Here is a 26,902-nt window from a genome sequence, read left to right on the forward strand (position 1 = left end):
TAAGTGAATGAATAAAGTAATTTCTACGTCATCCAGTGATTCGGATCACTGCAGTACCCCTGTTCTCCCGCAGGCCATTACATCCTCAAGCAGAGGGGGGAAACTCTCGGTTCCAGGGGATCTCCTCGCCAACGTCATGCGGTGCAACTCGGACCACCACAGGGTCCAGAAAAACGCTCAAAGATAAGCAAATAAGCGACGTTTTACAGCAGTGGGAGGAGCCACAGGAGCCTGTGCGCCCTCGTATGCTCAGTGGGAGGAGCCAGGCGATGGCGCTGAGCTGCAATAAGATAACGCACTGAGCAGAGGTAAGAGACGGATTTCATACAATTATTGTGTGCTATCATTTGGTCAAAATATTTGTTCTCTTCCTGTGAATGGGTAGCATTATCTGCATTTGACCATAAAAGTAAATTTGGCAGGGGTGAACGGCAATACGTAATAACAATGCCACTCCCTGCAGTGCTGTGATGCCTTGGTCAGACCCTCTGATTAATTATTAAAAATCTGCTTATTAACAACACATTTTTGTGACATTTAATGCAAGTATAAACAGGCATATTTCAGCACAATCGAGAGATCTTCTTAGCTAGAACTGAAGTGGATGTGTTTATGTACAGAATCGTGCCAGTGTAATTTAAAGGTCCGTACAGTGTGTTACTGTATCACTAAAGTAACAGTTGGTGTAAATGTAAATGCTCGCGATCACTGCTGCCCTCTTGGCAGAAATGTGGAGGTGTGTCCTCATCTAACGTCAAAAACGGCATTGCCACGATGCTGCCCTGCTCCCTGATCCAGTTATTTGTCAGGATATCATTGGGACACCCTCTCTTTCCAAAAGAGCCTGATATATTGAAGTCTAATTGTAAACCTGCCTACGATGCCATTGCATCAGCCTTTGATATTTGTGGTTTGCAAAGTTGTTGCCCAACTTTGCTTTATGTGGTTAAGGAACAGTCCTGGGAACACACAGAGAAAGGAAACACATAGCCACAGGATTTTGCTCGATGGCCAAAGAAGCCACATTTGAGCTGTCTTTTCTTTGCGGTCCACTGTCACTGCAATATTTCTGTTTTCATGTCAACTAATTTTCTTATTCCTTCTTAATTAATTCAATGAGCATAACATAGCAGTTTTAGTTAATATAAGTGAAATCACTTCAGCCATGTTGCTTGGCTTTAACTCAAATTTTAAAGGGAACAGTTAACCCAAAAATGAAAATTCTCTCATCATTTACTCACCCTCATGCCATCCTAGATGTGTATGACTTTCTGTCTTCTGCTGAACACAAACAAAGATTATTAGAAGAATATCTCAGCTCTGTAGGTCCATACAATGCAAGTGAATGGTGGCCAGAACTTTGAAGCTCCAAAAAGAACACAAATTTAGTATAAAAGTAGCCTAATCCATAAGACTCCAGTGGTTAAATCCACTTCTTCTGGAGTGATATGATAGGTGTGGGTGAGAAACAGATCAATACTGAAATCCTTTTTTACTATAAATGTCCACTTTCACTTCCACATTCTACTTCTGTTTTTGGCGATTCACATTCTTCGTACATGTCGCCATCTACTGGTCAGAGAGAAGAATTATAAGTGAAAAAAGGACTTAAATATTGATCCGTTTCTCACCCACATCTATCATATCGCTTCAGAAGATATGGATTTAAACACTGGAGTCATGTGGATTACTTTTATGCTGCCTTTATGTGCTTTTTGGAGCTTCAAAATTCTGGCCACAATTCCATTGAACAGACCAACAGAGCTGAGATATTTTACTGTTCTAAAAAATCTTTGTTTTTGTTCTCCAGAGGGAAGAAATTCACGCATCTGGGATGGCATGAGGGTGAGTAAAGGATGAGAGAATTTTCATTTTTGGGTAAACTACGGGTATCTATCTATCTATCTATCTATCTGTCTGTGTGTCTGTCTGTCTGTCTGTCTACTGTATCTGTCTATCTGTCTGTCTGTCTGTCTGTCTCAGTAGGAGAAAGGATATAAATATATCCCTTTTACTGATTTTTGTCGTTTTTTCTCATGTCATATTTCCTCCTTTGTACTCTGTGCCTTGTTTAGAAATCTTTCTTTCCTCTGTAATTTCTCTATTATAAGTGCAGAGCCCTTGCCTGACAGGGATATAATCATTTTTGTGTTCATGTTCAGTCCAGTGCAACATAAGAGCCCTGCTTGTCAGTTGTGTTGAATGTTCTTGATTATATAGGTCTATCCTCTTAATTGGTTTCTGTTCTGTTGAGTGATGAAGCAGTCAAATGCAAGACATAGGCTCACAGGTTTATTATGTGATGCTGCCAGAAGGGCTGAGGTTGCTTTTAGATGTAAAATCAAAATATTGATATTTAATGGATCGTGATGTTTGTAAATGTTTTATGAGAACAGGGTTTTAATATATATTTCTCTATTACAAATGTGCGCAATGAAGAAATGAAATACATTTATGAGATTGTTTTCAACAAGGGACAGTGTAGGACATTTAGTTGTTTAACTCTTAAGACCCATTACCACAAGAAGAATTCCCAAGGGGTGCCATCTACTGGGCATGAAAGTCTTTTTTTTTTTTTTTTTTTTTTTTAATGACCATGTAATATCAGGTATTGCTTCTTCAGATTGCTTTATACTGTAGGCAGTATCACAGAATTTAATCTTGTAAATCCTGAAAAAGATTGATCCTCATGATAATATGCTGTCTCTTCAGTGAAAATATATATTTTTTTATTCTTCAATAAAAACTATGAACAAGATGAAAAATGAGATCAGATTTTGAAGTTAGGTGTGACTGTTCAATTATAAATGCTTGAACATGATTTTTCTCTGTAATGCTAACTGATACGATGTCTGCCAGTAGCATCCATGTCTGTCTCCATATCTTCATTTTGAGGAGGATAACATTAACAATTGAAAATAAAACCCCATTCCCCATATCACAGCCTCTGCACCCTTCCATAGGGAAAAAGAAGTCTGTAAAATATACTGTATCGTTTGGCTTCTCTGTCTCAATCTCCCACTCTTTAAAGGAATATTTCGGGTTCAATACAAGTTAAGCTCAATCGACAGCATTTATGGCATAATATTAATTAACACAAAAATTCAATTCGACTTGTCCCTCCTTTTCTTTAAAAAAAGCAAAACTCTGGGTTCCAGTGAGGCACTTACAATGGAAGTAAATGGGGCCAACCTGTAAACATTAAAATACTCACTGTTTCAAAAGTATAGACACAAGACTTAAACAATATTCGTGTAAACATGATGCTAGTGGGATAAAATCACTTACCAGCCTTTTCTGTGTAAAGTTATTGCCAGTTTTAAAACTTTGTTGCCATGATAAGGTAATGTCAACAAACTCTAATGCACCTGCGCGTTAGCGAGTTGATTGACAGGTGATGTCTGTATCTAAAAAGTGATTGACTCTTTTACCTTTAAGGCGGGACTTCCTTTCTACATCCATTGACCATTGGGCACTTGAGCTTCTTGGCTGGGCGTTCCAATTTCTCCCATTAATTTAAATAGAAGTGGCCCATCTCTGCTAAATAATCTCTGGTATGGATATGTTCCACTAATGTTTGACAACCAGAAAGTGTCCAAATACTTTTGAAATCTATTGTCTTATCATACAAACTGACTTTTGTGGAATTCTTTTCTTGAAAGTGTTTGCTCTATTTTTTATTTATTTATTTTAAATCCACTTGGTTTATTATTGTCTTATGTAATGCAAAGACATTCAAACATATTTTAATTGTCCAAATACTTTTTTTCTGGCAACTGTATGTACACTCAGAAATATTTTAAACAACATTCTTACTTTCAATCTTACTTGTATTTTGCAGTGCTGAAAATCTGTGTGATGCATTTGGATAACTGAAGGAAAAATACATGTAGAGCAAGCCTTATGTTTAAGTGAGAAGAAAACAATGACCTTCATGAGGAAACGCTGTTGTGGACGACTTTCTAACTTCCTCACAATGGTCTCTTTACCAATATTCACTGTCAGACCATAAAGGAACAGACCCACTTTCAGAGACACTCAAACAAACAGGCCTGCCTCACTTATGCTGTTTTGGCTAGACTGTTCAGCTCCATACAATGAAGAGACCCAAGCAACAGTCGCAGTCCCTCAGTTTTCTCAGCTTCTTCAGCCGAAAGCCCAAATCTGAGCCCAAGATTGAAAAGCCCTCTGGGAATTTGAACAAGGAAGAGGTTGCCATCACTCTCACACCCAATGAGCATGAGCATGTGGAACAAGTAAGATAGATGATTCCTACATGGATTCATTCTACTCTTGTAAACTTTTCAAGTTTAAGTTTAAATTTGATCTCTTCAGTTGCCTCAGCAAACTGTGGAAATAGTTAATGTAACAGGTTGACACTTTGTCATTTCACTTCCCTTCCCAAATTGATGTTTTATTCAATTAGTTTTGATTGAAAGTGTCTCTTTCCTCCTGTTGCCAAGAAACAGCATGGTTAGGTCATGCCATTTTCACATTTGGTGTCACACACACATGTACACGAACATGCACTGAGTCATGTCATTTTGATTATAACAATTGGCGACATTTTCATTCATTAACCCAGCTGAAAAGACCAGCTTAAACCAGTCTAAGGTGCACTGAAAAAAGTGGTACTTCAAAATATGGGAACATCTAAATTAACTAGTTTGATTCAAGTCAAAATATTATTTAACATGTTGAATCAACCTGACTACATTAGGCTACACCAACAAAACCAATTATAAAAGGTTAGATTCAGCACAGCCCCTCAAAGGGAACAGTTAACCCAAAAATGGAAATTCTCTTTTACTCACCCTCACGCCATCCCAGATGTGTATGACTTTCTTTCTTTCTGAACACAAACAGTAATTTTTAGAAGAATATCTCAGCTCTGTAGGTCCTCACAATGCAAGTGAATGGTGACCAGAACTTTGAAGCTCCTAAAGCATATGAAGGCAGCACAAAAGTAATCCATGTGACTTCAGTGGTTAAATCTTAATGTCTTCATTAGCGATATGATAAGTGTGGGTGAGAAACAGATAAATGTTAAAGTTCTTTTTTACTATCAATCTCCATTTTCACTTTCACACACCTTTTCTTTTGTTTTTGGCGATTCGCATTATTTGTCAGCATCAGTTTACAGTGGGACTGGCTGGTCTTAGCTGGTTTAGCTGGTCTCCTAGCCTGACCAGTTGACAAGTGCCCAGAACCACTCTTAAACATCAAATCAGACCAGCCTGATCAGTGGAAACCAGCCTTGTGGCTAGCTAAGACAGCAAACCACCTTACGCTGGTTTAAGCTGTTTTTCTTCAGGGTAGGGTAGTTTGTGTAGAAGTTTACACAAAAATGAAAATTATGTCATTATTTATTCACTTGTAAGACTTTTGTATGTTTTTTTTTTTCTTCCATGGAACACAAAAGGAGATGTTAGACAAAATGTTAGCCCCAGTCACCATTCACATTTGTTGCATCTTTTTTCCTACAATGAAAGTGAATGATGATGGAGGCTGTCATTCTGCCCAACATATCTAAAAAAAAAAAAAAAAATCATACAGGTTTGGAACAACATGAGGATGAGTAAATAATGAATGAAAATAATTTTCATTTTTGGGTGCTATCCCTTTTAATAAAATTTAGGTGTGTCGTTACTTGCATGACACAGTCATACAAATTTTTTAGGTGCTCTGAGTAACTTGAGTAACTGTCTCTCCTCTCATGAACAGGCTCCAATTGAAGGAGGTGGCATTGGAGAGGCTGGAGGAGATCCTGGGAAAGGTGAAGGAGGTGGAGTGGGAGACGGTGAACGAGGTGCAGAGTGTGGCAGCACGGGATCAATGGGAGTACTGTCTTTGTCCTCCTCCAGTCAGGAGCAGCTGCTGGAGCACCTGGTGGAATGCCCACTTTGCCTCCTGAGTCAACCACGCGGCCTCTTCCCCCGCCTGTCATCCTGCCAGCACCGTGCATGCACGGACTGTTTGCGCCAATACCTACGCATCGAGATCTCTGAGAGCCGTGTGGGTATTGCCTGCCCGCAGTGCCCTGAAGTGTTGGCACTGCCTGACGTCCGTGCCATTCTGGATGACGGTGCACTGCTGGAAAGGTTTGAAGAGTTCCAGCTGCGCCGTTTTCTGGCTGCTGACCCAGACACTCGCTGGTGCCCGGCACCAGACTGCAGGTTAGCCATGAAGCATCAATGTGAAAAAATGATGAAACGCAACAAATTGTCCATATCTGCGTTTGGGTGCCATTATAAAGAGTTATTAGACGGCTCTCTGGAATTCTTGTTTCTGATTGGTCAATCATTCTGAGCTCAAATATAATGTAAAATGCCACTAAACTGCGTAACTGAACGTTGTTTTAGACAACCGTTTTCTTACATACTGTAGCTGTTCTAGTTTCATTTTTCTCATATCAATCTGCGGTCTCTTTCTTCTCACATATAAAAATAAATGTTACTGAAATTAATATCTCCAAATATTTTGCAAATATATTTCCATTTATGTGTCCATTTATTTATTGAATTGGTAAGTAGTGTGTAATAAGCAGGATAATGTAGGGTCATTATCACAAAATCAATATCAATATTAATATTTATATTAATTAATATTAATATTAATCAGGGTTTATTTTGTGATAATGGCTGCGTAACTGTAAATGGTCCCTTATCTGTGACCAACATTTGTCTTACCTCTGCTGATAGTCACAGGAGGGTGTGCTTTACACAAAAAGCTTGCTGACATAGCTGCAACACATAATATATCACAACTGATTGCTAGAGAGAAACAGAAAAACTTGTTCAAATAAACTATTTTGAATCAAAATGAGAATTTTATCTTTCAAGTTGTAAAGGTTAAGGGGCTCTTCAGACCAAATGCATTATTGTGCCAAAAAAATAGCGCCACAAAGTGTCACAAATAGAGCAGAAAGTAGGTGTCTAGAGACACGTTTGTAATAGTTGAAGTTCATTTTAACTTAATACTGCATCTAAACAATGTAACGTTCCTGTGCAAGACGCTGGAAGAAACAGTGAGATGCTGTGCAACGGTCAAAGACGTCTGTCTAGAGCATGTCTACATAGAAAAACAATTGAAAAACAGCACGGACTAATTGAAAAACATGTAAGGTGGTCTACCAGCTCTAAACAGCTTGACTAAGTTGGTCTACTAGGATGGCCTCCACCCCTTCAGCTAGTAGTCCAGCTGATCTACCACTTTAACCAGCTTCAATCAGCTAGAAACCATTTAAAGTGAGTAGGACATATTTTCTGTTATCTATTTGATGATTATTGCATATGTTAAACAGAGTATAAAAAATGGGGGAAAAGGCAGATCTGTTTGTCACCCACGCTGCAGCGTGAATCACCCTGTCCTCAGTGATGCATTATGTATAGTTCTGGATGCTAGCGTTAGGTTTCCTCACAGGAACTTGATCGGGGTAGTGATGGGAAGCCGTGGCTGAATGGCGGGATGCTTGGTATTTCTTGTCAACAAGGTGGTATTAGGTATCACCTGCAGTCACACCACATGGGGCCTCAGAGCAGTCTCTCTCTTTACTACTGTGACTGATGAGAGGAGCAAAACTGGATGCTTTGTCGATAGTAATTGCCACAGTATCTTCTAGACCAGTTACATATGTTCACATATCAAATTATGTGTTTAAAGACCTCAGACCTCATACTTTTAGTCCATGTCTATTAACTTTGAAGCCATCTTTAGTGTTCTCCTAAAAGTTGACAAAATTAACCTTTAGCAGACAAACACATTTAAATATAGAGTCTTAATCTACCGGGAAAATGGCCAAAAATATTAAAGGGATAGTTCACCCAAAAATCTAAATACTCTCATCATTGACTAATCCTCATGCCATTCCAGATGTGTATGACTTTCTTTCTCCTGCTGAACACAAACAAAGATTTTTAGAAGAATATCACAGCTCTGTAGGTCCATTTAATGCAAGTAAACGGGTACCAAAATTTTAATCTCCAAAAGCACATACAGTAAAGGCAGCAATAAAGTAATCCATATGACTCCAAGTGGTTAAATCTGTGTCTTCAGAAGCTATATAATTGTGGGTGAGAAACTGATCAATATTTAAGTCCTTTTTTTACTACCAATCTCTACTTTCACATTCTTCTTCTTTTGTTTTTGGTGATTCCCATTTTTGTGCAAATTGCTACCTACTGGACAGGGAGGAGAATATATAGTAAAAAATGACATAAATGATGATCTTTTTCTCACCCACACCTATCATATCACTTCAGAAGACTTGGATTTAACAACTGGAGTCATAAGAATTACTTTTATGTTGCCTTTATATGCATTTTGGAGCTTTCAAATTTTGGTACCCATTCACTTGCATTGTGAGGATCCACAGAGCTGAAATATTATTCTAAAAATCTTCATTTGTGTTCTGCTGAAGAAAGAAAGTCATACACATCGGGATGGCATGAGGGTGAGTAAATGATGAGAGAATTTTTATTTTTTGGGTGAAGTCCTTTTAATGACTAATCTTGCACTTCACAGATTTGTGTCCAGTCCATTAGCATGTAGCAAAACATGGTTTATGGCTGTGATGTAACAAGAGCCTATAAGTCCTACCCAAACTTTTAAAAGGAAATATGTCAGCACAGTAAATAAAATTGCACTCGTCAAGCCATTTCGTGGGGTCTTTAAAATATTGATATACACAACCAGCACTTTTGTTCTTATATGTAGAGTATATAATAACACATTAATTCTTTGCTATCTCCTCATTTAATTGTGTTGTTTATGTTTTTATTAGCTATGCAGTGATAGCTTATGGCTGTGCAGAGTGCCCCAAGCTAAGTTGTCGTCGGGAAGGTTGTGATACTGAGTTTTGCTACCACTGCCGCCAGCTGTGGCACCCAGACCAGACCTGTGACCAAGCCAGACGTCAGCGAGCTCGCTACACGTCAGGGGCCAATGATGTTTCCACACTCTACGTGTTCAACGAGGAACCTGGTGGTATGGCATAAACATTGTGATAATGTCTTCTGTTGGTATACCTCAGTTACCCAACTAAAGCTATATTCGAATGGAATACTAGCTTACAACTTACTGAATACTGTAAAGTATTCACTGTACACTGCTTACTGTTTATTAAAAACAGCCAGCGAAATAGTAGGCATTAGTCCCAAGATTTCAAATAGTAGGATACTACCTTACATGGATGTCACATGACATCATCACATTGCACGTGAAGGTTATTATGCATTTCTAATACAATTTTGAGCAAACATGTCTTAACTTTCTGATCAAATAATGTGTTAAGCAGCTGTAATTGCTTCTGATCCATCACAGTGGAAATAGAAGGTCAACTCAAGCGCATTAATTTGTGGGATACAGGACTGGGCACAGTAGCTATATTCAGAATAGCATACAAAGGAAGAGTAGTATGGTAGTGTGCTATTCTGAATACAGCCAGTGTGTTGTGGTTGTCTGCTGCACATTTTGGCAAATGCAGTGGGTCTTTCCATTCATATAGAAAATTTGCACATTGCACAGTAAACATACTACATTCAGCAGCAATAGTAAGCGAGTATGCTAGTATGCTATTCCGAAAATAGCCACATCTTCCCTAAAGTTTATTCTGCTCTTTCTGTTAAAGATGCAGAGGAGATCAAGCCCTGTCCGCGCTGTGGTGCCTACATCATGAAGACTAATGATGGCAGCTGCAACAGAATGAACTGTACAGTGTGTGCTTGTCAGTTCTGTTGGCTGTGTATGCAGGAGATAACGGACGTGCACTACCTCAGGTAAACGCACTCACACATGCACAGTCAAGTTACAGTAAGAGAAACCCATTCTGCTGTTAAATCTACCTGTAGTTGTAGGGGACAGTTCACTCTTTCTGATTAACATTTAGCGAACATTTATCCAGTGTATGTAGCACAGTGGCTTTCACAGCCAAATACAGGGCATTTGCCAGCAACCACATACTGTAGCCCATATTCATCACCAGCACCAGAGTTTGTGTGCTGTTATTAATCTACACTTGGACATATTCAGTACAAGCTGAACAGGGGCAATCCTGCAGCACAAGAATGCAAGATACCAGCCCTACAATACTGACATTGTACAGAGTTGCTTGTTTAGCCTACTTCATAACCATTTCAGATTATCAGATTTGCTTGTTTACTCTTTATCAACACAAGGCATGCAAAAAGTGATGCATTACAGAGTTCTGTGATCTTTAAAGTAGTGACTTTGCTTGCAAGTTAAATGGACAATAACTGCACTAAAACTGATTTCGGATAGATTTTTCCTCACTTGGATGCCGGCCAGCACAGACTTTCATCAATTAATCAGTACAAATGTCTGTTCATATTTCGCTGTCCATGCAACCCTACCCCCAGGATTTGCTCGAAGCAGATTTTCTTAATTTAATGAACACCCCATTATGCTGGGATCCAGCCAAGTGGGGAGAGTTTTTCATAAATAAACTTTACCAAAATTAACTTTTTGCCACACCTGCTAATGGCTGGTGAATTAAGATAATTTAACAGCCATAAATATTTGTTACTGGGAATGAAACTTTGTTTTGCATTATTTGTATTAAAAATAAAGTTTTGTCTTTATGACAGTTTGATTATTTAGCTGTTTTTCCTTGCATATTAGTGACAAACAGCACTGGTCATTGTGTCACTCGAGATTTCCCTCTCTCAGTGAAACTGCAGCTGACACAAAAACATAAAGAAACATCAGTTTTGGTTGGTTTGACATGAATCACCCACATCACCTACATCAGAAATTGTCAAACTATCATTATTACATTGCAGTTTAAAACATGTATTATGTTGCATTTTATAATAGAGCGCAACAGCCGGGTTCCGGAAGTAAAAATCCCATAATTTTTTTCCATAGACAAATTTATTTTCACCAATAACTTATCAGCATTTAAAGGCAGACCTACTGTGAGCTCCGAGGTTGTTCATCGATAGTATACCCTTCAGCTGAAGCCATCAGTCCATGTTATTTCAGTTTCATTGTTTAAAAATCGTGTTTAATAGCAGAATTTCGCGGGTGAAAAAACTACACTACCAGTTGTGCAGCAGAGAAAAATCAACCAATCAGAAAACTGTGGCCAAGAAAGCCCGCAAAGCAAGCTTTGGAGCGACCGTCCACTCCCATGACGTATTGTGAATAAAGCAAACAAGTCTCCCTTCACCCTCAAACTGCTTATATATTTGTATCTTTTAGAATATTTACCATTAAACGTAAACTGTATTGTTTTTATAGTTGTAATCAACAAACTAAAGTCAACAGTTTTGCATATTTCCCATCATTTTATCTTCGATTATGTCATTCACAGTGCTTCATGGGATTGTAGTTCGTGCCCTCGTGAAAGACGTTAAGTTCACAGGCTTATACCTTGTCTTTTGCTTCAAATCAAAGTTTGTAATGTTGTGATTCACCTCAGAGCTGGTTGGTTTTGTTCATGGCTTAGAACTCTTTTATGGAGGATTTTATGAAAAGTCTATAGAAGAACTGAGTAATACTTCCGAAACCCAGATGGCTGAAAAAGTGGGTGGGAACTGTTGTGCTCTCAAAAGGTACAGGTCCTGTCTTTACAAGAAGATAATAGGAAAATGCCAAACCACCAATTGATAATTGCTCCCTTTTGGCCATTCTGTTGTGTTTGCGTGTGGTGTGTGTTTATGTGTGTTTGTTACCCCTCCCTTATTAATTTCTTATTCTGTCTTGTGCATCTTTCTGCCCTTGTCTTAATGTAGTCTCATGGACAGGCCCTTGCCTGCAAACAAGGGCAAAGTATTCACCTCACTCTCCAGACTTTTTTAGCTTCATAATTTCAGTTTTTTTTCCTACTGTGACAAATGATTTCAATCTAAGTGGCCATTAGTCTCAATGGAGCTCTAGCGATCAACGTTCATCAATAAATAAGTCAGATCTGGCTTTCTTCATGTCAGTAACCTGTGATATTTTGAGTTTCATTGCTGACTTTGTCACACAGAACAGAACAAAAATAGGCTATAGAGGATTGTAATTCACCCAGATGGTCGATGGGACTAATCAAGGATGTGATCATAAAATATTGATCCAATGGGACACAGTGAGTGTCTGGCTGTTATTGGCTAATATTTATATTTTTTTTCCCCTTGTAGGGGAAAGTTAGTGAAAGTCATGTAACTTCTGCAAGGGCTTTGATACTGCAGTGACACTACTGGCTTAAAGAAACAGTTCACCCAAAAATGAAAATTCTGTCAGTATTTACTCAGCCTTTAGGCCTCTGCACACTTCCTACAAAATCGAAGAACGAACAGGTGTGAAACTTCTTACCGGCTGCTTTGCACCTTTTTGCTGCCATTGGTCCTCATCATTGGTAAGAGTGACCTGGAGCACCACCTATTTTGAGGCCGATAACTAATTCCTTCTACAGTTAAGATCAGTGTAGAATTATTAGCGAGCTGGTGCCGTCTTTCATATGAGACGTTAAACAGAGGTCCTGACTCTCTGTGGTAATCCCAGTGCACATCTCATAAAGAGTAGGGGTTTAACCACAGTGTCCTGGCCAAATTCCTCCCACTGGCCCTCATCATTCATGGCCTCCTAATAATCCCCATCCATGAATTGGCTGTATCTCTCTACTCTCTCCTCTCCACCAACAGCTGGTGTGTGTTGAGCGTACTGGCGCACTGTGGCTGCCGTCGCATCATCCAGGTGGATGCTGCACACTGGTGGTGGCTGAGGAGAGTCCCCCGTTCACTATGTAAAGTGCTTTGAGTGTAGTGTCAGAAAAGCGCTATAGAAATGTAACATTCAGTTCAGTTCAGTGTAACATTCAGATTGACCTACATCTGTATGATCGTTCGCGTAGAGACATTTTCTAAGAACACGTCATGCAATTTTTTTTGTTTAATTAGTCCAAACAAGTAATCTACTCAAATACTCTTAAATGCCCATTCACTCTATTTTTTTATATGCTGCTTTACTCACGTGTCATCTGCAGCCAAAAGCCATTCACACATCTGCCAATAGTTAGATATACCTTTTATCATCATTCTTTTGTCTGAATTCTACCCATTAAAACTCTTTTATTCAACAATATTTGCATTAGTATCATTGCCATCAGAAATAACAACAACAGAATGTAATCACCACATATTATGGCCGTGTATAACCCTCATGTTTGCCTTTGTCCGGTATTGTTTGTGTAATGTTGCTGTTTATTGTTTTTGTTTATAGTCAAGCCAAGCTATAGTCATACTTCTTGTAACTCTCTGTAACGTTACAGAGCAAGACAGGCAGCAGACGATGATGATGTGAGAACCCAAGTGCAGTTTTATTTACAAAATGCAATCTAAAAATGTGAAGGTTTCAAGCAATAAAAGAAAACAAAACAGATTATAAAAGTGGGACTGGGTAGCTCAGCAAGTAAAGACGCTGACTACCACACCTGGAGTCGCTAGTTCAAATCCAGGGCATGCTGAGTGAATCCAGTCAGGCTTCCTAAGCAACCAATTGGCCCGGTTGCTGGGTGGGTAGAGTCACGTTGGGTTAACCTCCTCGTGGTCGCTATAATGTGGTTCGCTCTCGGTGGGGCGCGTGGTGAGAAAAGCGTGAGCCTCCACACGCGCTAGGTCTCCACGGTAACATGCTCAACAAACCACATGATAAGATGCGCAGATTGATGGTATCACATGCGGAGGCAACTGAGATTTGAGGCGAGTCACTTTGCCACCATGAGGACTTAGAGCACATTGGGAATTGGGCATACCAAATTGGGGAGAAAATGGGAGAAAACCCCCCCCCTCCCCAAAAAAAAGATTATAAACAAGATGTAAAGAGGAGGTGAGAAGCAGCTTTCCTGGTTCAGGTAAGGATTTATTTTTCTCTCTCCAGTACAATTGCAGTCTCAAAGTCTTTTATGTTAGTCACTAAGTTAATTTATAATCTCACACCGCTTCACAAAAATAAACTCTCATCATTTGTGCTACGAAAATTCCTTGCTTCTTATTCGGGTCTCTGGTGCCCATGCTCTCTCTTCTACTTGCGGTGTGGCTCTATTTATGCCGCTCTCCCCGTGCTCACTGAAATTAGAGACAGGTGTTAGACATAATTTAGCTCAGGTGTAAGAGCCCTTACCGCTTTCTCTCTCTCCGGAAAGATGCTTGACCACGCCCCCGCTGCCACATATCCCCACCACCCGACTCAGGCCGGGGCGGCATCCGGCCTGCCTACCACTCCCCCCCCATTCCTGGAAAGGAAGTCGGCAACAGCCATCTGCGCCCCCGGTCTGTGGACCACCTTGAACTTAAACGGCTGAAGAGCCAGGTACCAACGGGTGATGGATCTGGAGCTCCCTTTTTAGTGAGATCAGTCAGCGGGCTGGTGACGTCTGAATAATTAGGCACGAACCTTCTATAATAGCCAGCCAGCCCCAGGAACTGTCTCACCCCCTTTTTGGTCTTGGGTCTCGGGCAGGTCGCAGTCGCCGCTGTCTTATCAATTTGGGGACGCACCTGCCCGTGGCCCAAGTGGAACCCCAGATACCGTACCTCCACCCGTCCAATCACACACTTCTTTGGGTTCGCTGTGAGTCCCGCTCGGCGCAGCGATCTCAGAACTGCCCTCAGATGTTGCATGTGCCGCTGCCAATCATTGCTATAAATGATGATGTCATCTAAATAGGCAGTGGCGTAGGCTGAATGTGGTCTGAGAATTCGGTCCATGAGACGCTGAAACGTAGCCGGGGCCCCAAACAAACCGAACGGAAGTGTCACAAATTGGTGTAATCCAAACGGTGTGGAGAAGGCGGTTTTCTCACGGGAAATTGGTGTCAAGGGGATCTGCCAATAACCCTTCGTCAAATCCAATGTTGAGTAAAATCGAGCAGTGCCCAACCGATCGAGCAACTCATCAACGCGAGGCACTGGATATGCATCAAATTTAGACACCGCGTTGACTTTTCTATAATCCACACAGAATCGCACAGACCCATCGCTCTTAGGGACTAGAACAACTGGGCTGGACCAATCACTGTGGGATTCTTCTATTACCCCCATATCGAGCATTGCATCCAATTCTTCCAGAACAATTCTTTTCTTGGGTTCGGGTAATCGATAGGGGCGGCTACGTACCACGACCCCCGGCTTGGTCTCGATGTGGTGATGAATGAGGTTTGTACGTCCCGGTAGAGGGGAGAACACATCCGCAAACTCCTGTTGCAACCTAGCAACCTCCGCGAGTTGACTCGGTGAGAGGTGGTCTCCGCAAGTGACCGGGGTGAACTGTTTATGCTTTGAACTCACCTCCGGTCCGAGCTCCGCCTTCTCGGGAACTACCATAGCCAACGTTACGGGAACCGCCTCCCTCCACAATTTCAGGAGATTGAGGTGGTATATTTGACGTGCGTCCCCTCTATCGGTTCATTTAACCTCATAATCGAGATCTCCCATTCGTCGTGTGACCTCAAAGGGTCCTTGCCACTTGGCGAGTAATTTAGAGCTTGATGTGGGAAGCAATACAAGCACTTTATCTCCCGGTGCAAATTCCCTTAGCTGAGTTCCCCTGTCATACAGTCGGCGCTGTCGTTCTTGAGCTTGGAGCAAATTCTCCTGTGTTAGCTGTCCCAAAGTGTGGAGTTTTGCTCTAAGATCAAGAACGTATTGAATTTCATTTTTGCTGTTTGAAGGTCCCTCCTCCCAGGCCTCTCGCAATACATCAAGCACGCCATGTGGGCGTCGCCCATACAGCAGCTTGAATAGGGAGAAGCCAGTGGAGGCTTGCGGGACCTCTCGTACTGCAAATAACAGGGGGTCGAGCCATTTATCCCAATTTCTAGCATCGTCGTGTATGAACTTACGAATCATGCTTTTGAGGGTTTTATTAAATCGTTCCACCAGGCCATCCGTTTGAGGATGGTATACGCTAGTACGAATCGATTTAATATTTAACAACTCGTATAGTTTGCGTAGTGTCCTTTACATAAATGTTGTGCCCTGATCGGTGAGGATTTCTTTCGGAATCCCCACCCGGGAGATTATTTTGAAGAGTGCCTTCGCAACACTGCGTGCTGAGATGTTGCGAAGAGGCACTGCTTCCGGATATCGCATTGCATAGTCCACTAGGACCAATACAAAGCGATGTCCGCGTGCTGACCCAACGAGGTCCATTCCAATTCTCTCAAAGGGGACCTCGATCAAAGGGAGAGGGCGCAATGGCGCTTTTGAAGTGGCCGGTGGGTTAACCAGTTGGCATTCGCGGCATGCCACACACCACCTGCGGACATCGCCGCCAATGCCCGGCCAATAAAAACGGGCTATTAGACGGTTCAGTGTTTTCCTTTCTCCTAGATGACCCGCCATGGGATTATAATGAGCCGCCTGAAATACCATTTCCCGACGGCTCCTTGGAATCAAAAGTTGTGTTGTTTCCTCTTTAGTGTGAGTGTCCTGTGTCACTCTATACAAGCGCTCGTTTATAATCGCAAAATAGGGGTATGAAAGGGCGATGTCCGGCTGGAGTCGTTGACCATCGATGACTCTCACTTGGTCGAAGGCGTGTTTGAGGGTTTCGTCTCGCGACTGCTCCAAAGGGAAATCCCCCTCAGGGAATTCCCTGAGAAGGGGAGGGGCTGCAGCCTCTCCCCCTCTCTTGTCATTATGATGTGGAGCTGTCGAGGACGGCCCCGGCTCCTCCTCCCCTGCCAGAGCATCGCACATCACACATCTCCCTAATTTCATACAGGACCCATCCGCGCAAATTCCCTTTAATTAAACTTTGAAATCAGGCCAATCAGTCCCCAAAATCAGCGGATGGGTGAGGCGGGAACTAACCGCGGCCTCCACTCTATGCTTTTTCCCCCAGAATTTAATCGCCAGGGTCACCACCGGATACTTGTGAATATCCCCGTGTACACATTTCACCTTCACCGTTTTAGTTGTGACCAATGGCTCGGGTTGAACCAGGCGTTGGTGGATAGTGGTTTGATTACACCCGGTGTCCACCAACGCTTGGTGAGTACCCCCCTTGACACTTACCGGTACCCGGTACGCTCCGGCCCGGTCGGGGGCAGCCTGTGGGAGGTCAGAGACCTGCACCACCGTCCCCAGCTCCATCAGAGGGCACTGATCTCGGAAGTGGCTCGGGTCTCCGCACCTCCAGCAGGCCGGCCCAGGCACTACGCCCGCACTTGCATCGGCGGGCACCCCCCCTGAGGGGGAGAGCGGCGGGGCATTGGGATAGGGGTAGGTGTCGCCTCCCACACCCGGGGAACTGGTCTCAGTGGCTGAAGTCCTCCTCGTCTGCATGCGGCAGGAACGGGACCTGGAGAGAGAGCAGAACGAGAGGAGAGAGGGGAGGGGGAAGAGACAGAGGGAGGAGAGAAAATGTAGGAGGGCTCTTCCGCCCTCGGAATCGCCGCCATGTGGTCCTCCGCAAGCCGGACAGCTTCCTCCAACGACGCCGGGCGGTGGCACTGGACCCACTCCACCGTCCCTTTTGGCAGTCGATGTGTGAATTGCTCCAGTACCACCTGGTCGATAATCCCATCGACGTCGCGGTCCCCCACTAGCAGCCATCTTCGGCAGGCGTCACGGAGCCGCTGGGCGAAGGCAAACAGGCGGTCGGAGCTCTCCAACTTCAAGCTCCGGAAGAGTTGACGACTTTCCTCCGGAGTGCGACCAACCCGTTGCAAGATGGCTCTCTTTAAATCTCCGTAGGCCAGGAGGCTCGTTGCTGGCAGTTGTTGAGCCGCGAGCTGGGCTTCCCCGGACAATAGTGGGATCAGTCGGGCCGCCCATTGGCCGAGCGGCCAGCCCCAGATCTCGGCGGTCCGCTCAAACAAATCCAGGAAGGCCTCGGGGTCGTCCGCCACCCCCATTTTCTGTAATGCGGGTGGGGGTAGCAGTGCAGGAGTGTCCGGGGTCGCGGCTGAGGACGCCTCCTGGCTGAGGAGGCTCCGGATCACCTGCCGGTCCTCGGCTTGAGCATGCAGGAGCTCGACAAACTGGTGATCTTGATCTTGACGGAGCTCAAGCAGAGTCTGCTGGTGGCTCTGATGTAGGCCAGCGAGGGCTTGGAGGATCTCCGCCAACTGGGAGGACTCTACGGGACGACTTCCATCCATCTTCAACCCAAACTTCAATCCCGGGTTTCGGCACCAGTGTAAAGAGGAGGCGTGAAGCAGCTATCCTGGTTCAGGTAAGGATTTATTTTTCTCTCTCCAGTACAATTGCAGTCTCAAAGTCTTTTATGTTATTCACTAAGTTAATTCATAATCTCACACCGCTTCACAAAAATAAACTCTCATCATTTGTGCTACGAAAATTCCTTGCTTCTTATTTGGGTCTCTGGTGCCCAGGCTCTCTCTTCTACTTGCGGTGTGGCTCTATTTATGCCGCTCCCCCCGTGCTCACTGAAATTATAGACAGGTGTTAGACATAATTTAGCTCAGGTGTAAGCGCCCTTACCGCTTTCTCTCTCTCCGGAGAGATGCTTGACCATGCCCCCGCTGCCACACAAGAACTATGACTACAGCATCTATGACTATAGCTTGGCATGACTATAAACAAATACAAAAAAGGACTCAAATCAATAGCAACATTACACAAACAACACATGACAAAGGAAAACATGAGGGTTTAAATATACAAGATTACAAGACAACCAATAACAAAACTGAACTAATAACATAAGAATCAATGACAGAACAGAACTGATAACAAGATAACAAGACAAATGAAACATGAACCAATAAAAAGTCGAGACTAATAAACCAAGGAACCAATAAGAACAAAACACATGAAACATGGTGGGAACAGGAAATCACATGACATGACAAGAAACAGGAACTAAAAGCATGAACTAAACTACAAAATAAAAGACAAGAAAATCAAAACATTGACAAAAACACACATAAATGTGACAAGTAAGTTATGACAGATGTTACATTTTTGGATGAACTATCCCTTTAACTCAAAATAGATTCCAGTTTACATGTCTGCTTTGTCTGTCTGATGGCTTTAAAGTGCTTATATTCTCTTTCTGTTTACCTATGTTTCTTATAGCCCCTCCGGCTGCACTTTTTGGGGAAAGAAGCCATGGTCACAGACACGAAAGGTTTTGTGGCAGGTTGGCATGCTGCTTGGGGCTCCGGTGGTGATCTCACTCATAGTGGGCATTGCAATACCCGTCATCATTGTGGGCATCCCAATTTATATGGGCCGCAAGGTAAAGACCTAAATTGTGTTGCATTATTTAACTCAAACTACTCATCCTGTGAGCTGATATGTTTCTCTGTGGTGAACCTGGATAGCTCTAGGTTGAGTAAAAGACAAGGTCATGCCCCTGGCTGTATGCTCATCATGACAAAAGTGCTACTGTATGCATAAATGTAAATTTATGTAAATCAACCAGACCTGTCTCCTTCACACAGCAGGTAAATGTTATATAAAAAACTTCTGTAGGGAGTCTTTCACTGTGCCATTTGTTTATGGAAGCCATTATGTTCTTAAAAGTGAAGTGTATCATTTTTCCAATGTTAAATAGTGAGACAACTATAAGTAAGCCATTTGTAGGTTGCTCCCCCCCCAAAGTAAAACCCTTTTTCTCTGTGGCGCAATCACAACATTGCTCTGTTTGACCAGTCCGACATAGCAACATTGGCTCAACCAAAAGCATCAGTTTGGGGCAGGACTGTCTGTTTGTCGACCAGTGGAAGATGTTTTCTGGAAACCTGTTTGGAAAACAATCCTTATTTTTGCAGTTCTGTTTGGTGCTGCTAGAGGCCCACTTTTAAGGATTCCAAGAGCAATTGCCAAGATGTTTTTAAGTAAATCACATTAATCATTAAAAAATTTGATTACTTCCCTTTGTAAGTAGTGCTTCATTCTAATTATTTTGCACACGTCTTGAAGTCTGTATCTGTTGATTGACTCCCAGGTCCACGGCCGCTGTAAGAAAAACAATATCTCAGGAAGTAAGCATTATTTGACAGTGGCGAGCGGAGTCATGATGTCTGTTTTTGTGTCTCCAGTCATAGCAGCCATTACTGTGGGTAAGAACCATACATTTTGATCGAGGTTGTATATTAATGGAATTATGAGCATGTAAAATGTTGTGGTAACTTGCCCTATATGTAACTTGCCTAGCTTTGCATTGTGTAACGTAATTGAGGTCATTTTATTTTATATATATTTTTTGTTTCTAAAGCTAATTTATTGTAAAATGGCAATTGATGTAGAGGAACCGGAGTATCTGGCAGTCAGCAAGCACTTCAGGGGTCGTATTGTTGGCTTACAGCAGCGTGAAAGTGCTGAGTTGAGAAGTATTTCTTCTTATTGATTCCTCTGGCATGAGGCCAAACAAATGGAGCTACTTAAGCCTGCCTCTCACAAAAGAGCCAATGTATGAGCAAGTAATTGTAAAAAAACAGCAACAAACACCCTTAATATTATATATATATATATATATATATATATATATATATATATATATATATATATATATATATATATATATATATATATATATATATATATATATATATATATATATATATATACTGTATATACACAACCGGTCAAAACATTTGAAACACTTAAATGTTTCTCATGATATTAAAAATCTTTTGATCTGAAGGCGTATGCTTAAATGTTTGAAATTAGTTTTGTAGACAAAAATATAATTGTGCCAACATATTAATTTATTTTATTATAAAACTAAAATTTAATTAAAAAAAAAACATAGATGGGAATGCCCAACATAGATGGGAACTCCTTCAATACTGTTTAAAAAGCATCCCAGGGTGATACCTCAAGAAGTTGGTGTCTGCAAATTCTAGGCAAAGGGTGTCTAATTTGAAGATGCTAAATTATAACACAGTTTTGATTTATTTTGGATTTTGTTTAGTCACAACATAATTCCCATAGTTCCATTTATGTTATTCCATAGTTTTGATGACTTCACTATTATTTTAAATGTGAACAAAACTTTTGACCGGTAGTGTGTGTGTGTATATATATATATATATATATATATATATATACTGTGTGTGTGTGTGTGTGTGTGTGTGTGTGTGGGTGGGCAGGTTTGGGTGGTTTACGAGGAATTTTTTTTGTTACAAACTGGTAATTACAAGGGTATTATGCTATAAATGTGGTTTATGAGGACATTTGTAGTGTCCCCATATTTCAAATCGCTTAAAAAACATACTAAAAAATGTTTTTTGAAAATGTAAAAATGCAGAAAGTTTTTTGTGAGGGTTAGGTTTAGGGGTAGGGTTAGGGTTAGGGGATAGAATCTATAGTTCATACAGTATAAAAATCATTATGTCTGTGGAGAGTCCTCATAAGGATAGCCTCACCAACGTGTGTGTGTGTGTGTGTGTAGATATACTGTATATATGTGCTGTGTGTATAGATAGATAGATAGATAGATAGATATAGATTTATATAGATATAGATAGCTATTGGCTAAATTAAGCTCTTGGGCTAAAACATGACTCCTGGAATAGACAACACAATCAGTCACTTCTCAGAAAACACATAGGTTGCTTTTAAGAAACTCAGATCTTTAGATCTTTCAGCATGCATCTGTTTCATTCATACATGCATGCTTATGCGCACACACAGCAACTGCCCCAATCATCTCTGATGACTCATCTATCTTCTTCTTTGGCACTCCTGTGAGAGCTGCAACAGGGAGGGAAATCTTACAGCAGCCGGCTGCAACTCAAATGTCAGAGCGATCTCCATGCCATATCGTAAAGTCCTGAGCACAGCGCATTCATGACTCTGTACTCTCCCACCCAAACTCAACACTTCTGTTCCCTCTCTTTCTCCCCTCTGAATAGCCCTGTGTGTTCTCCAGCTCTGACATCTCCTCAGCAGAGCCACAGAGGGGCCTTGTCCCCTAGAATGCCCCTACCAACAATGACACTCTGTTCTCATCTGTAACCAGGAGAATGATGGCCTTTTGTGTCCTGTATTGTGTGTGGATTGTTGTCCTTGTCTTTACTGCTTGCATTATGCCTCTGTGTATTTATGCTGCCATTATTAATTACTGACACCATTTTTTGTTCTTCAAAATTATTTGACTCAAAACAAGGATCTAAATATGTCTAATCTGTGATCTGAATAGTTCTCTGTGTAGTCATATAGGGACTTAACTCGTACTCTTATACAAGATATTACGTAATTAATAATAATTAGGGCTATCAATCAGTTAAAAGATTGTATTATCAAAATAATTATATATGCTGATTAATTTGCTGAGAGAAGCCCCTAAATCAAGATCATTCAAAGACATTGCATTATTGTGGCAGAATAATAAATCATTGAATAGACATTACAAAAAGTGGCTTTAGAAGCCAGTATATTTGTTTTATTTCTACATCATTAAACTTATGCCTTGCACACACGGCAACCCATTTTGCAATTAAGTTCTCAAGCCATCCAAGGTAAACCTAGGGGCCGTTCACACAGGAAGTGTTCTTGTGTTCCTTCTGTGCTATTTTATTGTCTATGTATACATACAGATGGACACTTTTAAAACACTCAAGTAGTAAAAAAACTTGTCAAACTTTTACAAAGCCTCTCGAAACCCCTGCATTCTGTTCCTTTCTGTTGTGCTCTGTCTTGCTGTTTTAAATGCAAGTATGCGCCCCGTGTGAACGACTCCTTGCTCATTTTGTGCCACCAGCTCTTGGGTTAAAACATGATTTGCAAAGTTGGTACTTCAAGCTTGAATTGCTCTGTTGGTAGGGCAATCCCTTATGACGGAGTTGACATATGGGTTGGGTGCATGATTAATTGCATTAATGAGTTTGTGTTTTTTTTTTTATTGCACTAAATTAACACATTAAATTGACAGCCCTAATAATTTCTAATTAAATACATTTTTCTATGTTTCAAGGGGTTGGAGTGCCTCTTATGTTGACCTACGTCTACGGGGTAGTGCCCATGTCATTGTGCCGGAATGGCTGGTGCAGGCCACAAACTGAACCTCTGGAAACACAGAATATACAGCTGGAAGATCTGGCCAATTGTAAGTTAACCTTTAAAAGTCTACCTTTTCAAAAAAAAAAAAAAATGGGATTTATGATGATACAATACATAACCAATGATGTAAGCCCTGTTAACTAGAACAGAATTAAGCCCTGCTGTAACCCTTTCATTTGAGTTTGCATTCAGTTATAACGACTGTAACTGTAATTCATAATGCAGAAAATATTAGGATTGTTATATTAAGCTCTCAAATGCCTGATCTGATGACATTTAAACTTCTCTTGAAGATCTTCTATTTTCTCATGTAGTCAGTGACCACTGGACCGGCCAGCCCAATCCAGCTCTAACTGATGGAAGTGTACAGGAAGTAAGTGTGAATGTGGAGGAAGTGATGCCGCTTCCAAGCACCAGTGTGTTCCATTCAGGAGCAGAAGGCTGCAATGAACCGCCTACTGATAGACATATTGACAGCACTGAGCAGGATGTCCAGTCAGACGAAGTGGATGTAGTAGAGGAGTGTGCCTTCAGTAGCACACAAACATTTGCTCTGAGGTGAGCACATTTCATATTGTTAATAACAAATAAAGAAAGCCAGAGAACCGTATTGTTATATACAGTATTTATGCCTTCGTGTTTTTTTCCCTAAAACTACTTACTTTTCTTGTACTGTTTTATACAGCAAGGATGGGACCAATATTGAGGTCCAGGTGGAGATTGAGGCCCAGCCACATGGTGGGCGGAAGCCGAGTCTCAGCAGTATTGTGTCTAGTAAGAGCATTTCCTCAGAATCACTCAGCCAGACCTGTGAGCCTCTGTGTGCCTCTCAACAGACAGGGAGCACAGCTCCCGAAATCGACAGCGTCTGAACGACTCCTCGGAAACAACTGCTTCCACCGCCCACCAACACTCCCACCAGCGGAGAGTCAGCATCATGGAAACCAGAGAGAGATAGAGTGTAAACAAAAAGAAAGATGAAGAAAAGACAGAAAAGAGAAAATGGAGATGAAAGTCCAGGGCAGCTGCCAAAATACCGGGATTAAAGACGATAATAGTAACTGAAATGACCAAGCGTATGTTTGTCAGCAAGTTTGAGGGGTGCTCAGCAGTTTTTTACTATGTTCTATTGAAAACATTGCTTATTTGGATGCTGATCGGTTTCATTTATTTGATTAGCTCTTCTCTAGCTCTTCGTTGCTATACTCTTTTATTTAATGACCATATGGTTTAAGTCCCCTGACTGAAATCGAAGAAGGAAAAAAAGAAAAAGTATTAAGCTACGGATTAAAAGCATGGTTTGTTCTGCAAGGGTTGGTACTGTTGCCTGATGTGGCATGTGACTGCTAACATGGTGAAATGCAGTGCCTCTGTCTGAAGATTAGTGTGGCTGCAGGCTAATGCTAACAGGGACTTGGTAATGGGCCTTTACTCACTGTATTTATTCATTTGAATTAAGTTTTTACATAACATGTATTGTTGTCTCATTTTCACGAAGGAGTGGCGGAATCTGCCTGATTTAGGTCTAGATTTAGCCCCAAGCCTCATTCTGTTGCTATTACAGTATGTCCTGACTCTTGAGTATGATAATCTTAGGTCAAAGTTTGTGATCTTAGGGAAAAGTAAACATTGTTAAGACTGTGATTTTGAGTGTTGCTTAGAAAACTGATAAAACAATAACCAAAATGTAAAATTGCTCTAAATCAGTGGTTCTCAACTGGTGTGTTGCAGGTCTGTTGGAAAACGATGCTAAATGCCAATAATAATAATGCAAATAAGCATATTATTGTTTGTGGTTATGATTGAAAAAATACAGTACGTAGGCTAATCAACTTTTAAAAAAGGAGGATAAAATGTTTCCCATATCTTTTGTTATTGACATCAAAGGCAGTCTGTCCAATCAAACTCTTACTTGTCACTTAGAAGCTATAGACAAATTAGGTAGATGCACAAAACTATGCGAAGCAAAATAAAATTTCAGTTGTGGCCAGGATAAACATGACAATGTGTTTTGAATGGGTAATTATTGTATGGTTAAATATGTCAATCCAATGAATCAGTTAATTTGTATACTTGATGTCCAGTATAAAATCTGGGTCCTGATGCATAACCTGTTGAGAACCACTGCTCTAAATGATATTGTTTTTCTCTTAAACCACAAACTGTTCACTTATTTCGGCTGTAACAACATTTGTTTTTCCTACTGTTTTTGAGTACTTGATGAATTAAGAGTTTTAAAAACCCATCATCTACATAGAGCACCTTATTACCTTGGCTGCTGGGGCTGTAGCCAATATCTACAGTAAATTGATTGTTTGTTTGCTTGCAAAGTAATAGATTGTAGGCTACTGGTAGTACTCCAGAATCAGCATTTGTATAATATCCACAGTTTTCCTGACTAACCACTGGGCGCCGCCATGGTGATTCTAATTGCTGCTGGAGTGTTTATTGGTTCTGGTCTCCATGAGAAGCAAGATAAAAATGACCAAAAAGAGCGTTCCAGACAGAGAACAACAAAAATGTTATGTTAGTTGGAGAAAAAATTAGTTCAGGCTCAACTTGTGCATTTGTTGACAGTCATAATAACTTGAAGTAGTTTATGATATCAGTGTAACTCACCTCAGTGTATATAGTCTGTAAAACACAAACAAAGATTTTTTAAAGAATATTTCAGCTGTTTTGGTCCTATTCATATTGCTTCTGAATACATAGATTTAACCACTGGAGTCGTATGGATTACTTTTATGCTGCCTTTATATCCTTTTTGGACTTTCTGAGTTCTGGTCACCATTCACTTGAATTGTTTGGATCCACAGAGCTGAGATATTCTTCTAAAAATCTTTGTGTTCTGCAGAAGAAAGAAAGTCATACACATCTGGTATGGCATGACGGTGAGTAAATGATGACGAATTTTCATTTTTCAATTAACTATTCCTTAAACTTGCTTGACGGATGAGGCACTGTCAAAAAATGATTACTTCTCTCTGAAGTATCAGCACTATGGTGCCACATGATTTAAATTTTTTTTTTTTTTTTTTTTTTTTTTTTTTTTTTTTTACACAGTTATACGCTAAACATCACATTATCTGATAAGAATATATAGTGCACTTTTGCATGAAAAACACTGGAGACTGGAAACTGAAAACAGGTGTCCGTTAAGGCCACTTCTGCATTCAGGAAAAAGGTGGATATAGACTTTTTTTTTTTGGATACATGGCATAAAAGGAGAAACCAGAATGCCAGTTTAGGCCTCTTTCCCACTGTCCCACTCATTGAAATTGACTAGGCAGACTGACCCTGAAGTTCACAATGAAAATACCTCCAGGAGTTTCCAAAGCTGATCTTACATTGCAGATTAGGAACAAAGAAAGTTTCAGTAAATCAGTTTTTATGATCATTTTTTTTTTAATATATATTAAACCCATGATACAAAATGTCCTATATTGTGTGCTGATTTTAACAGGGTACTTGGAAAGATTTTGATTTTGCTTTCTTAAACCTATAAAAAAAGAAAATACATATTATATACTGTGTGTGGGTGTGTGTGTGTATATATATATATATATATACAGTGGTGGCCAAAAATATTGGCACCCTTGGTAAAAATGAGCAAAGAAGGCAGTGAAAAAAAAAACCTTAAGATATTTCATTAAAAACATTCACAAAAATATAACCTTTAATTGAAGTTAAACAATTGAAATAGGGGAAATATCTCATTATTAAATAAATATTTTTCTCCAAAACATGTTTGCCACAATTATTGGCACCCCTAGAAATTCTTATGAGTGAAATATATCTGAAGTATATTCCCATTCATATTTTACATTTTTTTGTACACCTGAGTGACAAGGAACATGACATTTTTAGCCATGACTTCCTGTTTCACATGGGTATAAATATGAGGTAACACACAGGCCAAA

At 40.8% G+C, this 26,902-nt stretch overlaps 1 protein-coding gene across 3 annotated transcripts; it reads left to right on the forward strand.

Annotated features, from left to right (window-relative positions):
* The first annotated feature begins 149 nt into the window (after positions 1-149).
* On the forward strand, positions 150-26,666 carry LOC127416503 (E3 ubiquitin-protein ligase RNF19B-like). Of its 3 annotated transcripts, none has more exons than XM_051655910.1 (11): positions 150-308; positions 3,439-3,554; positions 3,842-4,256; positions 5,725-6,176; positions 8,783-8,985; positions 9,629-9,776; positions 19,050-19,212; positions 19,924-20,038; positions 22,897-23,028; positions 23,297-23,540; positions 23,668-26,666. In XM_051655910.1, exons 3-11 carry the CDS (start codon positions 4,098-4,100, stop codon positions 23,852-23,854), a joined length of 1,803 nt encoding a protein of 600 aa, XP_051511870.1. In that variant the 5' UTR covers positions 150-308; positions 3,439-3,554; positions 3,842-4,097; the 3' UTR covers positions 23,855-26,666. The 3 variants fall into 3 exon arrangements, with proteins under 3 accessions (XP_051511870.1, XP_051511867.1, XP_051511868.1); XM_051655907.1 differs by having other exon boundaries at positions 23,276-23,540; positions 23,668-26,665; XM_051655908.1 differs by lacking the exon at positions 3,439-3,554 and having other exon boundaries at positions 155-308; positions 23,276-23,540; positions 23,668-26,665.
* Positions 26,667-26,902: the final 236 nt, after the last annotated feature.

This window comes from Myxocyprinus asiaticus, chromosome 25, assembly GCF_019703515.2.
Source record: "Myxocyprinus asiaticus isolate MX2 ecotype Aquarium Trade chromosome 25, UBuf_Myxa_2, whole genome shotgun sequence".
Taxonomy (NCBI): domain Eukaryota; kingdom Metazoa; phylum Chordata; class Actinopteri; order Cypriniformes; family Catostomidae; genus Myxocyprinus; species Myxocyprinus asiaticus.

Excerpts from the sequence above, each read along its gene's own strand:
- LOC127416503 (XM_051655907.1), top strand. The coding sequence starts at position 4,098 with ATGAAGAGACCCAAGCAACAGTCGCAGTCCCTCAGTTTTCTCAGCTTC. Across the intron at positions 4,257-5,724 it reads AGCATGAGCATGTGGAACAA|GCTCCAATTGAAGGAGGTGG; the intron begins GTAAGATAGATG and ends TCTCATGAACAG. Across the intron at positions 23,541-23,667 it reads ACACAAACATTTGCTCTGAG|CAAGGATGGGACCAATATTG; the intron begins GTGAGCACATTT and ends TGTTTTATACAG.